The sequence below is a fragment of the Heloderma suspectum genome, chromosome 2 (assembly GCF_057233095.1).
Source record: "Heloderma suspectum isolate Gila_16-S chromosome 2, 16-S_ref, whole genome shotgun sequence".
In the NCBI taxonomy this organism is placed as follows: domain Eukaryota; kingdom Metazoa; phylum Chordata; class Lepidosauria; order Squamata; family Helodermatidae; genus Heloderma; species Heloderma suspectum.
This window is the reverse complement of record NC_139459.1, coordinates 31,648,800-31,663,793: the sequence shown is the minus strand read 5'-3', so window position 1 is coordinate 31,663,793 and position 14,994 is coordinate 31,648,800. Positions and strand designations below refer to the sequence as shown.

The 14,994-nt window shown below is 44.8% G+C and overlaps 1 protein-coding gene across 1 annotated transcript; it reads left to right on the top strand.

Annotated features, from left to right (window-relative positions):
- Positions 1–408: 408 nt before the first annotated feature.
- Positions 409–14,630, top strand: CCL28 (C-C motif chemokine ligand 28). The gene is made up of 3 exons (XM_084833166.1): positions 409–493; positions 9,553–9,682; positions 12,851–14,630. The coding sequence occupies exons 1-3, from the start codon at positions 433–435 to the stop codon at positions 13,005–13,007; spliced, it is 348 nt and encodes a 115-aa protein (XP_084689292.1). The 5' UTR covers positions 409–432; the 3' UTR covers positions 13,008–14,630.
- Positions 14,631–14,994: the final 364 nt, after the last annotated feature.

Below are 14,994 nucleotides of genomic sequence, written 5' to 3'. Positions count from 1 at the left end.
TAGCTGGCTCCACCTCTAGTGACCTGCTCTACAGCCCACCAGCACCAGTGAGCAACAGCACTCAGTGGTAGGACATACGCTTTGCATGCAGAAGGCCACAGGTTCAAACTCCAGTTTAAAAAAGAGAGATCAGGCAATAAGTGATTGGAGAAAAAAAAACGCTCTGCTTGAGACCCTGGAAAGTTTGAGGCCCTGAAAATGTTCAGAGCAGACAATACTGGATTCCTAGGGATGTTTCTTTCCTACAGGAGTGGTGGTAACTGAACTAGAGTCCAGAGCTCCTTAATGGGCTTCAGGTTGTGTTTGTACTTTGCTAGGGGTGGGGCTCTGAACCTCCTTTGTTCCTCTACGGCCAAGGAGGTGGTAATTGCCTTGGCAGCTCTTTCCCTATCATTTCCAATCAGTTCTAACGCATCTGGCAGCAGGGGAAGCATGAATTTAAGCATAGCCCTCATCACGTTTGGAATTGTGATAGCTCATCACATATCTGAGGGTAAGTCACAACTAACCTTACTACATGCTTGCTGTATTTGGAGAAGGGTTTTAAACTAAAAGCAAATGAGAGAAGGAACTGTTTTCAGTCTTGCTCCGTGAAAACTCAGAAAACCTGCTTTTGCTTTTATTTTCTATAAATCACTGGAGATCTTTTCTAGGAAGCCCCTTTTATATTCCTAAAGGAATAAACAGGCAGTTAGACAATCAAAATCAGAAGTCTCGAGATTTTGGAGGGGCAAGAAATGGCAACAATTTAAACAAGGAAACATGATCTGGACAAAGGTCATCAGTACAAGCTCTCTGTAAATTGCAAAAGTTTTCTTACAAAGTTTGCTTACAAAAAAGTAACAATACTAGATGTGCCTACTTGAATTGTCCTTTCCTATGAAAACCTGTGCTGAGCTGACTTAGTGAAGGAGAGCTTGGGGTAACATGTACTTGGTGTTTGTTTGTTTTTTGCAAAAACGGTAGATTGGCAAATTTAACTGGGGGCGGGCTGCTTGACCCCTTTCTCTCTGGGCCTCTTTCCCATTTCAGCCCACCTGTCCTGAATCTCCAGGCTGTTCCCTCCATCTGCTCTTCTTTTTTCCATGCCATTCAAAGAAATCCAGTTATTTTACTCAACTCTTGTAAGCAGAATATATCATGCAAAATAGGGTGCTTCCTAGTGCAGGGGTGCACAACCTTTACCCTGAGGGCTGCATCCAGTGTCAGCTGGGGGGCCAGGAGCTGTACAGTCTGTGCGCTCACTCAGACGTATGCACGCTCTTCCCCACACACAAATCTCCCCTCCCTGCCTCCTGAAATCTAGGGATTGCTAGAGGATACGGGATGTAGAGATAAAAGCCTTTCTCAACCACTGTGGGAAACATTGTCCCCCAGCTTCTGAGATCACTGTTGTTTTTTTCTGCGCAGCCCAGCTGATCAGTTCAGGGCTGCTGGGAAAAGTAGATTGTCAGCTTCATGGGTCACACAGGGAGCAGCCAAGGGCTGCACGTTGTGCACCCCTGTCTTAGCACTAGCAATTGGAAGGCACTGTGCAGCTTTTCCAGCTTTTCTTCCTTACTGGATTTTCTGTGGTAAGAAAAAAGACTGGATAAGTGGTTGGAAAATATGGGTGGATTACAAGTGGATGACGACGACATCTTGACCCCTAGTAAAATTCTGTAAATGAGGCAGGGTGATTTCACATTTAAAAACTCATCTTGGAAGCATGCAAAGAGGTGATTGAATTACATTTTCCCCCCAGCTAACACACCTTGGCCAAAATCTAGCACACACCTAAGGTTTGTAACACTGCCACATCAGACCGAATTCATTTTAGTTCTCATCATCATAGATGGGTATGACTCAGATTACATTCTGAGTGCTTGGAACAAAGCTTTTCCTGCAGCCATCGACTGGGTGCTGTCACACTCATGTCCTGCTAGTGGGTTTACCGTGGGCAGCTGGTTGGCCACTTATGTGAACAGAATGCTGGACTAGATGGACCCTTGGTCAGATCCAGCAAGTCTCATCTTATGTTCTTATGTCCATTCGTGTTCATTATAACCCTGCGATGGTCGGGCCATACAAAGCTTAACAGGAGTGCTACGTTACAAAGCAGGTGCATATGGCTTGCACCAAGTTTGTAGGGCTAAGCCCTGCTAAGCCCTCACTCCAGTTCAGCTCAGCCTCAAGCACTGAATTATTTTCCCTTACAAACACTGTCCAGCTAACCATACTAAGGAGAACCTTCCAAATGATTTCAGTGGAACTTGCTTTTAAGTAAGTGGCCTGGGAATCATAGACCATCATTAAGGAAACACACAGTTATAAATGCATACTATTGCATAAGTATATTAACATGGCCTGGAGCTAAACAACATGCCATTTACAAACTTGGAAACTAAAGTCTTGTCTGCTTCCTTCAGAGTGGTATTAGTACAGAGGGATAAGGATGTAGCCTTTAATATGCAAATATTGTGGGTTTTTTTCCTGGCAATCCTCTACTTTTAAAAGTACGCTCAGTGAAATATGCAATAGTCTCCTGATAGATGAAAAAAGCCTTTATTGATGTTGCAAGCCTAAACGCACTTACTAAGGGGCAAGCCACACTGAACACCGTGGGACTTACTTCTGAGTAAAAATGCTTAGGACTGTTCTGTGAGTCTCATATCCACCTGCAACATCTGCGCGAAATCTCCTCAAATGCTTACCCCCCCCCCCCGACACACTTGCTGGTCTAGTTTCTTCTGCAAAGACTTCTTGATGCAGTTTACAACAAAACATAGAATAAAATACAACACATCCACTGTTAAAACATTTGAAAACAGAAAATACAGAACTTCTCAATTGAAAACATTTAATAACAGACGTCAATTAAAATGTTTTAAATTAAGGAACTAACAATCAACAAACTGGGCAGCACAGTCAGGGAAGGCCTGGGTGAAAAGGTCGGTTTTTAAGTGGCCCCTAAAACACGCTGCAGTTGGTGCCTCCAGCATTCTGCATGATAAGCGCCACCCTGGAGAAAGGCTGCTTCTGGGTTGCTGCCAGATGTTAATCTGCAGGTTGCAGTACAACTGGCAAGGCCTGCTCTGACGAGCTTAGTGATTGAACAGGTCTACATAACTGAAGTACTTTGGCCACATAATGAGAAGACAGGATACCCTGGAGAAGATGCTGATGCTGGGGAAAGTGGAAGGCAAAAGGAAGAGGGGCTGACCAAGGGCTTGATGGAGGGATGATATTCTGGAGGTGATGGACTCGACCTTGGGGGAGCTGGGGGTGGCGACGGCCGACAGGAAGCTCTGGCGTGGGCTGGTCCATGAAGTCACAAAGAGCCGGAAGCGACTGAACGAATAAACAACAGCAAAACATCATTGATGAGGATGACGTCTGAACCCCCTGTAAAATTTCCATTAATGAAGCATGGCAGTTGCGCAATAAAAGCCTCCTCTAGAAGCAGCCCTAGTGCTAAGAAGTCCTTGTTTTCTACTGTAAGCTACAAGTGCGGTTGGCGTGGACTTTTGTACAATAATCAGGATTGTTCACATTTTTCTCTAAGTTCACCCCACTCGGTTCTGCCCACACTACTGGGCAGGGGCCGGTGCAAGCTCCTGCCATTGCCATGTGCCCCTTATCCCCTTTTGCTGCCATGCACCCCCTCCCCTCTTGACATTACTGTGTGCTGCCCTTGCCACGCACCCCGGTCCCACACACCCGCCCTTGCTGGTGCACACCTCACCCACCTATCTTGCCCCCATGGCTGTCGTGGGCCCAAATGCCTGGCTTTGACTGAGGGCTCCTTCCTCAGAGCTAGGCACTGCCTGGCTAAACAAGGGGTCCCAGGATATTGCCTATCCTGCAAGCAATGTCCTGCAACACCTCTCCTTCAGAGAAGCTGCCTGTCCTCTGGAGGCAGCAGCAGTGGGCCCTCCTGGTGGGAGCAGGGGGACCTGCACAATTCACCGCTCCTCCCACTCCACCGCCTGAGGTGGGGGATTCACCCCACCTCATGGGAGGGCCGGCCCTGCCACTGGGTATGTCATAGTTCCTATGAGTGTGGAAATGGAAGCTCAAATTCAGCTGTGTCAGGGAAAGTCGGATTTCAGACCCTGATTTTGGCCCTACAAGGTAATGTCAGAACAAAGAAACAAAGCACAAAGCGTTTAATGTTTGTTTTGGATCGGAAATGCAGATTAAAATAGTTTAGTTGGCAGGGGTTGTGGGGAATATGCTGCTAAAATAGTATCCAGGAAGTTTTTGCTTTTGTGAATCATTATCATTATAGTATAACATTCTTCATTATAATTATCATTATAGTGTAACATTTTTCATTTAAGCAGTATTTCACTTTAAAAAAAAATACTACTCTTCTGTCCTTCTCAAAAACGGTGGACTCTGGTTACTTCCAGATAGGGATGTCGGAGAAATCTGCATCAGATTCAAATAAATTCAGATTTCTCTGAATCTGACCTGTGGATTCTGCAGTGGATGGCTTTTTCCGAGTTGTGTGGATTCCACAGACTTACAGACTGTTTTTCTAAAAAGGAGGGGGGATCTGTGCAAATTCACACTTGTGCTAGTGTGCATTAGCACTAGTGGAACAAAAGTCTCATGCATCCCTAAAAAAATCCAGTTCTGTCAATGAGTGGGATGGAATGAAAGACGCCTGATAATCCATGAAGCACAGACAGAATGGATTTAACAAAATCCATGCATCCCTACTTCTAGATGAGCCTTTTATTGTGCAATCACCCAGCCTCATTCATGGAATCTTACAGGGGGCCCAGACATCCAGACATTGCTCTCTTCCACTTGTAACTATCCTGGGTTTTCCCTAGGGTGACTGGGTCTCCTCCTTTGTAGAGACAGTCCTCAATTTGAACTGCCAGAGGACCTTCCTCTATTTGTAGGGCTGTCGTGTTCAATTCCAGTTTAATGACAATGAAGCGTAAGAACTGTTGCCTGGCCGCAATTAGCATCTGGACAGCAGACTGAACAGCCAGGCACACAGGTCACCTGGTCACAGTCATCTATAATACAGCGAGATGCAATACATTTCTATTTAAATTATAATAATTATTTCTAAACTTGCATCTGTGCATATTAAATTAGTATATGCAAATCAGTGTCCTCCTTTGTCCTGTTCTTTGGTGACGCATTTCCTCTTTTTTTGGCATTTCATAAGTGGCCACCCTAGTTTTCCTATTGCCTCTTTCATCTTTTTTCTTTCCATACAAAAAATGGTAAAGGAGAAAAAGATGGAATAGCTGCACAATCTCTTTTTATTGGTAGAGCTAGGAGCTGTCTTGCCTAGAAGCCTCTCTATGGAAATAAAAGATGAAAGAAGCACTTGGATAATACGGGAGGATTATGAATGGATGATGATGTCATGTAAACCTCCCGCATAATATGAGCAAACAAGGCATGGTGATTCCACAATAAATGCCTAGTGTGGAAGCAACCAATGCTATAAGTGTCCATCATATTGAAATGTATATAAAGGCTGCAAAGCTATGCACACTTACCTGGGACTTATTTCTGAGTAAATTTCTTGAATACAATGGGACTTATTTCTGAGTAAATATGCATAGGATTGTGCTGAAACTGAACAATTAACAATAGAATTATAACAAAGATTAACAAAAGATTAACTTCAGATCTACTTAATTGAATGGATTTTAAAGATGGATTCAAATTTCAGTCCTAATCAAAATAAATACATAACTAAATAAATATGGCAAACTACTATGGAAGAGGGTTTGTAAAAGTTACTTCAGGGGTGGGTAACTTGTGTTCCTCCAGATGTTGCTGGATTACAACTCCCATTTATTTATGCATTTATTTGATTTGTACCCCACCTTTCTACCCAAAACTGGCACTCAAGGCAGCTTACAGGCATAGTTAAAATTGATCGAAACAATAACATACATTAAAATACAATAAAAACATAACAATTACAGAATAAAAAAAATAAAACCAGCACCAAACCCAACAGGCCCACTTACAGGCCAAAGGCTTTCTTGAATAAAGCAGTCTTTGCCTGCCAGTGGAAGGACAGCAGAGAGGAAGCGAACCTAGCCTCCCTCCTCAGGGAGTTCCACAGCCTGGGAGCAGCCACTGAAAAGGCCCTCTCTTGGGTCTCCACCAAACACGCCTCTAAAGGCGGCATTCTCAAAAAAAGGGCTGTGTCAGCAAGGGCTGTGTCAGCTAGGGCTGATGAGCGTCGCAGTCCAGTAATACCCAGAGGACCACAAGTTGCCCAACTGTAGGTTGGTTTATTCTGTCTTGATCTCAAAGACATGGTGATCCTTTCTGGGAAATGAATGCTTCCTTGTTATCATGGACGTGGGATCAGGAAAACTGAAACACCTTTCAAATCACAGGTGAACACACACACACACACACAGAGCAATATTCTCTGTAGTGGTAGAGGTACTAGGTGGCATAATTAATAGGCCTGAAGAGATTCATGCCTGTAAACCGTTGAAACCTGTGCTGCACTTGACCAGCTGTTATCGTACTTAGCAGTTGTGTAAAGCAGCCTTCCTTCCCCTTCAGATGTGTAGGACTACAACTCCCATCACCCCCTGCTAGAGATAGTGTGGCTTGCGTGAGGGCCTCCTGATGAGATCATGGCAGACCCAGGGACTTCTCGCTTATAACTCAGCTTCTTCCTAACAGTGAGCCTGATTTTACCCTTTCTGAAACCAAACCTGGCTTTGTACATGCTCATTATGGTTTTATTGGGAACCCCGTTTGAGGGACTCCACAGTGGGCAGGGGGGACGTAGAAAGGTAAGGTGATGCTGAACTGCAGAGTTTTCCAACTATACATGTCCATTGGGTAGGTAAAAAGTAACTCAGTAATGTGAAGAAGTGAGATCTGAAGGTAAGAGTCATTTCTTTGAAGAGGTTGCTTCTTAGAAAAGAGGTCAATGTTCACAGATAAGATGGGGACATTTAGTCCCCATTTCTTTTTTACATATCTTCCTCTTACCCACCTTTAACTCTAACCTTGAAAGAGTGACCCAGCTGGAGGGCTATAATAATAAGGAACAAGTGGGACCCGCAATAGAATGTTGCAGTGCGGAGTGCTCCTGTTTAAGGTGCCAGCCAGTTTGCCATACCCTCTCCACAGTACTCCATTCCCCTCCTACCGAATTTCCTCCCCGCCGCCCGCCCAACCATCAGTAGTAATTCTGTAACCACTGAGCATACTCATTCCACATTGGCTGCTTTTGGGGTTCCAGTCCAAAGGCATCATCTGATCCGTGAGAAGTCCCAGAAGCTCAATGTTCACTTGGGTTTGGCGTCCTTTCAGAGGAGGGTCACAGCCACTGGAAGCGTACGGGTAACTTGAGTTTATTTACAAAGACTGACCATAGGTGAAGACACACAGCTTAAACACTCCAACAGACAGCCACCTCCTACCCTTCTTGGGCCATTTACTTGTAGTTTCCCTAACAAAAGGTGAGCCTGGTACCTGTTAAGGGGGCCTCCAGCAGTACTTCTGGCTCCCATCAACGCTTTCCTGTCCAAAGTCCCAGTCTTATAACACTATTGTTCCTAGCGGTATTCAGTCATCATTTTTTCAATGTGGTATGCAAGCAGGATTATATCTGGCAGTCTGCACTATCATTGTCATCCTGGCTTTTTTCACATGTACATGGCACAATGCTGTATTATAGTGGCCAGAGAATGACAGAATGCTTCCATGTTCTATCAATACAGCCCCACCCCTCCACTGCAACCCCTCCTCTCAGTACAGTACAATCCCTCCCCTCCCTCTCATGTACTTCCCAATGTGCTTCTCTGATCATGTGTGAAGATGCTCCTTTTGTTCTGTCAGCAGTCCTTGCATGGGGACTGTTCACACATCATGACAAGCCAGTGTGGGTTAATTAACCTGCAGGGCTTCACAGTGCACGCCAGCCACCATTTTGAATATGCAAACCGTGGCAGGCACGCACCATGGCTTGTCGTGTTGTGCGAATCCAGGTGGCATGAGTTATGCGAGGGTTAAACAACCCTCGCATAACCCTAGAGCAACACAAGGTAACCATAGGTTGTTATATTGTTATCTGAGGGATATTTAACCCTTGCATAACCCACGTCTTCTAGGTTCACATGCTTGTATATTCAAAATGGTGGCTGGCACGTGTTGCAAAGCTCCACCGATTAATTAACCCATGATAGCTTCGTGTGACATGTGAACCAGGTCAGTGTCTAGCTTCTTGGTAAGCTCTGAAGGTTTACATTCTCACTTCCGCTGCCATTGCCTCCTTCCTTACCTGGTGCATGGAGCCTGAGCCTGCAGAATCCGAGCAGTTGTACTATCTGTAGTATTCGTGTATGGGTCCCTTGTGCAACTGCTCATGTGACTGTACATCTCTCTGTTGACCATGCACCACAGCAGACTTCTGGAGAACAGTTGAACAGCTTTATTAAACAGGTAACAGATACAACTGGCACTGAGGACACAAACACAGGACTGACTGAGGGGAAGAGAAGAACACAAGGTGTAAGTCCCACTCACTGAATGATGGGAGGAGCATTGGCTACAGCCAATCTCCTTTTAACCCTTCACAAACCAAATACCACACCATCAATCATAGGTATTGCTAGGCAGTTAAAAGATCAGGAGCCCAGGCCCATAGGATACACATCTGCATAAAATTTGCATGTGTCAATTTATATCTGTCTGTGCACATGTAGAAATAATTACTACGATTTATTTAAATTTCACAGGAGGCAATGCCAGTACATTCATTTCTCATCCAAATCTCAAATAAAACAATTCTTTAATTAATTTGCACCCTGACCCAGATCATCCCAAACCAATGAAAAAATAAGTCTTTTCTAAGGTTAATTGCCACGTGGGGGAAATTTCTGAGGGGGAGATGTTGCAACATGTGGGGAGAGGAGAGTTAACCCTCCCCTCCCCAGCTGCAATCCCCCTTGAAAATCACCCCCTGAATGGCAAATAAGCTGAGAGGAACACCTTCTTTTGGCACCATTGGCACTCAAGTCTCTGGGGAATAGATGTGGGCTGCCAGAAAATAGAGTTGGGACCAGGGCCTACCAACACCCCTGCTGTCAATTACTCCTAGGTATCTGCAGAACATGATCAGCGTGTGCCAGACCTATCTCTGTAGTCTGTGGAGATGGCCGGCAACAGAGGAAACTAGCTTTGCAGAGCTGCTTTAGGAGTCTCCTCAGGACTAGCCGTGCCAACCACAGGGAGATCTGCAGTGAGGCACGCCCAGCTTGAAGGAGCTTTGCCTGCTCTCACAGAACTGCCATCTTTGCTGAGGCACCTGTAGGTGTACCAGCCCCTCAGAACTGTACCACTAGGTGTACCAGCCCCTCGGAACTGGTGGCGGGGTTTCGTGTTCGCCATATGTGATGATGAAAAGTGGATTCAGAACTTTCAGATAACCAGGAAGGTTTAGGCATCCTAAGAGTTGCAGTGCAATCCTATACATGTGTATTCAGAAGTAAGTCTCATGGTGTTCAATGGGGCATGCTCGCAGAGAAGTGGGCTAATATTTTTGTTTATTTCTTCCAGCTATGTTCCCGATCTTCTTTGACTGTTGCACAGAAGTCGCCCATCATATTCCCAGAAACTGGCTAAGAAGAAAAGTGGTGAAGTTTGAGATCCAGAAGGGTGCTGATTTATGCAAAATACCAGCTGTGATGTAAGTAGAGCAAAGAAAAGAAAAGTGGTTTTATGTTATTGATGGATTGATTTTTGGCAAGGTGGAATGATTCAGATGCATAACATTTGCATATGCTAATTTATGTGCATATACTATTACTAGTATATTACTAAAATTTCACAGAAGGCAAACCAATTACTTTCTCATCCAAATCACACCACAACATTCTTAAATTAATTTGTACCTGTAGCCAGGATGGGGCAAATGGGTGCGCTGTCCCCCCTAGGATTGGGGGTGTGTGGTAATTGTCATTTTAATTTGAGACATGACAGACAATGACAGCCTCCATTTAAAGAATGACAGCTTGTTTTAAGAACAGGAGCAATTTAAGAATAAGATTCTCTGAGAAAGGACAGCCTATCTTAATTTTGATAAAATTGAAAATTACTTTCATTCTAGGAATAACCAAAAGCTGCAACTGTTCTAAAGTATGAGTTTTAGGTGTTATGAATTTTTTGCCTCTCTGAAAAGGTGCATTGTGAACCTAGCATTCAGAAAGCTTTCTTGCATGTTTATCAAGCATTTTATAAGTTTACAAAAGGAGGTCTATTATGCAGTAAATATTTTACAGAGTTAAGGACTCAATCTCACTGACTTCAGCAAAAAAATGTGCATATTCTTCTTAGCACCACTCTCCCTAAACGCTTGACTGTGGATGCCGACCCTATTCCAAATAAATTTCCCTTCAATAAATTACCTCCATTAAATTCAATTATTCACATCATTATCCCCCTGAAATCCAGTTAAATTTATGATAAATAGGGTCTGCATCCCAATTTTCATCTGGAGCTGGGAAGAATAGGGGGATTCTTACTGTGAGACAAGGGGGGTGTTTCCACCAGCGATTTACTCTGAGCCGGCTGCATGTTGAGGTCATTAGGGATACATGACATCATGGCCATCCAGCAGCCGCCCCGGACCTTATCGGGGAAAAACCGGATTTCCTGAGACTGCTTAAAGTCCCATTCTTTTCCTTAAATCAGGTTATTCCCGGATTAGTTGCTGTGTGCCCCAGCCCCCGCATTGACCTCGGGTATGCTAGCCCTGCCCAAGGGTGTGCCTTTCACCGTGACCCTGGTCAAGGGGTGTTTCCTCCCATTATGCTGAATGAGGATTGCCCTCTCAATGACCACAAAAATAACAGATAAGCCCCTCAGTTGACACGGCACATATTAAAGCCACATTCCTTAAGTGCGATTAAGCACAATTCCTTAAGTGCAATTAAGTGTGATCTCGAGGCTGGGATTCATTTCTTTAGGAAGTAATTATTTCACAGCTTCCTTATAGAGATCCTGTGCATTAAACTGGAGGCTAGTTTCCGTCTCTTTCCCACAACAAACCCATTAGTGTCTCCTCAGAAGTAACTCCCATTGCGCTGAATGAGGCTTGCCTTTGAGTGCCCACATCAGAATATAGAAGTTCCCCCTCAGTTGAAATGGCTCATTTCAAAGCCCAATTCCTGAAGTGTGATTAATTGCCTTAGGAAGAAAGTAGTTCACAGCTTTGTTATAGATATTCTGCAGGTTACAATGAGGGCTGGTTTCTGTCTTTGTGTTTACTGCTCTCTTTCCCTCAACAAACCCATTACTGTCTTCTCAGAAGTAACTCCCATTGTGCTCAATGAGGCTTACTCCTGAAATGCAGGTGCATCTGGACTTTCAGGGGAAAGGAGAAAGAGCAGGAGGGGGGAAGCTTCTCTTATTGATTGAGCAGCCCCTGCCAGTCAGATGACGTTCACTCCACCCCCACCCAGAAGTATGTTCTGTGAAGCGATTTCTACTGCTGTGGAGAATCTGCTCATGGAGCCCTGCTCACAGCAAAGCCAGTTCCTTTTTTAAAAACAATCTAGCACTCCTCCATTAGCTTCTCCTTCCGTTCTCGTGGAAACATGGCCAAGGACATGAGGTGGTTGGCTGGGTGGCTGATCTGTCTTTTTAAACAAAATTAAGCCAGCCAAAGGCAAGCTGCTACTGAACTGGGCTGAGCTGTCTGCTGCGTGGGCTAAATTGAAACTTCAAATGCCTCTGGGTGGGGAGGGAAATGTTGTTGCTTCCATTGCCTTTACAGCTGTGACGGGCAACTTGTGGCCCTCCAGATGTTTTGCCCTACAACTCCCCTCATCCCTCACAATATGTTGGCTAAGGCTGATGGGAGTTGTAGGCCATAACATGTGGAGGACCACAAGTTGTCCACCCCTCTTTTTCCTGTTGTATGGAAAAAGAAATGGCTGCCCATGTAGCCTGCTCATAGGGGCAGCTGTTTCTTTTCCTGTGCAGTTCCCTCTAAAGGAGATGGAAACTCAGCACTGGTTAGGCCTCATCTTGAGTACTGTGTCCAGTTCTGGGCACCACGCTTTAGGAAGGATGAAGACAAACTGGAGAGGGTTCAGAGGAGAGCAACGAAGATGATCAAGGTACTGGAAACAAAGCCCTATGAGGAGAGACTGAAAGAAATGGGCATGCTTATCCTTGAGAAGAGAAGACTGAGGGGAGATACGATAGCGCCCTTCAAGTACTTGAAAGGTTGTCACAGAGAAGAAGGCCAGGATCTCTTCTTGATCATCCCAGAGTGCAGGACACGGAATAATGGGCTCAAGTTTCAGGAAGCCAGATTCCGGCTGAACTTCAGGAAAAACTTCCTGACTGTTAGAGCAATACGACAATGGAACCAATTCCCTAGGGAGGGAGTGGGCTCTCCCGCATTGGAGGCATTCAAGATGAGGCCGGACAGCCATCTGTCAGGGATGCTTTAACTTCGACTCCTGCACTGAGCAGGGGGTTGGACTTTCTGGTCTTATAGGCCCCTTCCAACCCTACTGTTCTATGATTCTGTTAAACAAGTTCTCCACATGATTGGGAACTCTAGGTTGAAAAGACACATGCAGGAGATGAGAGGGGAAAGCAGGGCCATTCCACCAGTCCTGCTGAAAGAATTAGTTTCTCCCCCCGCACCAATCCCTACCCATGCCTTTTTCCTCGTGTGTCGTGTCTTTTTAGATTATAACCCCATGGGCAGGGACTGCCTCATTTAATTGATTATATGAAAGGTGCTCCGGGAGGAATGGCATAAAAATGCTTCAAATAAATAAGGTTTTTTTTAATTACTTTTTTTTAAAACATGCCCTTTATTTCCCCCCCCCCCCCATAGCCTTCACACAAGGCACAAAAAGCTGTGCGCAAGTCCACAGAATAAAAATGTGAAGAAGTGGATGAAGCAGATGGTCAAGCGTCGCCAAAGTACAGGTCACCGCACCAGGAAGCGAAAGACGGGCAAAAAGAGAAGGAAAAATGTGAGGAAGCAGTAATGTACCAACTGTTGAAGCAACCATGGAGATACCACCATCTGTACTATGCAATAAATTCAGCAAAGATCTCGTAATCATTCACCCGATGTGGATATTCAAAAATATCAAACCGTAGCTTTAGTCAGCGTTTCTCAAATGTTTTGAATGGCCCCTTCATTCTAAACGTACTTAGTAACATCCCTCTTCAACCCCCCCCCAAAAAAAAACCCTGACAGTTTTTCAGTTTTTCCTGCTGATGTTGGCAGCGCTGTGAATGCACTTCAGGTTTCAGCCAGAATTCTAAAGGAACTATCCAAGCACCTTGGATAGCTCCTTTAGAGTTCTGACTGAAGCCCAAAGCAGATTCACTGCCCCACTGACATTGAAGCCACCAGCCTCCACTACCCCCTGACCTAACTTTTTGCCGGTGAATGTGTGGAGATCCTTACGTGCAGTGTCATGCAGTTTGCTGCATCGGTGTGTTTGTGGATTGGGAAAAACAGTGGTTTGTGGATTGCCACTAGGCCCTTCCTGGCTATTCTGAGCACTGAAAAGCACAACCAGAGAGGTAAACCAGAATAAGCTCAGGTTGGATTGGAAAATTTAATCTTGCCAAATAAAAATCATGAAAGTCCTGAGACAGCCTCCCCCAACCTAGCGCTCTTGGAGATGGAGTCCAAGATGCCTGGCGAGCCGGGACAACTGATCTAAGACTTTTGTTGACAATCTTCCTCCGCGACAATCTTTTGTTGTTGTTCAAGACAATAGATGGGGGACAGGGGCGGGGGGGTGGGGAGAGCAAAGTCAAGGAAACCCTTACAGTAGACTTGGAGGGCAGCTCATAGGTTTATGGCTGCTGCTGTTGAAATAGGAAGAGGACAGCAGTTCAGCTGCAGAGCACATGCATTTCCACACATCTCAACTAAAAATAAACTGTTAATAGGTCTGGGAAGAGCTGAATTCTTGGAGCCTTGTTTCTAGTCAGAGTAGACAGTGCTGAGCTGGATGGAAAAGTGCTCTAAGTGTGGGGCACCTCATGGATGCAGGAGGAAGCTAAAGTCCTCCCCAACCACTTAGCATGAGCACTCTAATATGAACCAAAAGTAGACGTTGGAGATCCTGAGATTAACATCTCCTGGCAACACTCAGTGCTTGTCTGGGTCAAGAGGAGACCTGTTTTTGCTAACTACATACTGCCTCACCTTCAGCCCCATAGGAGTTGGGCCTGACACAGACTGGTTGTGTGGATTCATTTCCCGCCTGTCACTCTTTACATACCCTTCCTAACCTAGCTCTCTTTCCTTTCTTCTTCCTCTTCCTCCTCCTCTTGTTGTTTTATTTTACTGTGCAACCTGTTCTTCATTGGTTTTTAGCATCCTTCTGGCATGTAATCAGCTATTCCTATTCTGATGCTGTTGCCTCCTCCCATTGTGAAATATGTTTTTCTCTTGTTAAACCTCATTGCTTCAGTCAAACTTTCCTTATAGTTACCTCATGTCTTAATCCAGATGACTGGGAACTACATTCATTATCTTTATTTATTATCCTTCCTTTTCCTTTATCCAGACATACACAAGATTTCTCTTCTTGTCTAATGGCACAGTCCAACTCAAGCTTACTAGAAAGCTCCATTAAACTTTTCCACAGTGCTCACTTTCAAGTAAACCCCGATTGAGGTTTGATGTACAAGGCATACAAAAGCTAACTTAGGTCAGTGTAATACATGTAAAACATATTGTTATAATTGAAGCAGTGCTCCAAGTGAGGTGGAACACCATTTATTTTCAGGGGGACATAACTGAGTCTCACCTAACCATCCCACTTCCTTTTTTCTCCCGCTTGGGAACACTGAATTGAAACCCTCATTCTCCCTTCTTCACATCAAATCTTCACAGCTTTCATTTATTGCATCATCATCCTTGACATTTGTACAGCACAGGGCTGGGCAACATTTGCCCCTCTAGATGTTGGACTGCAACTTCCATCAGCCCTAGCCAGCATAGCCAGT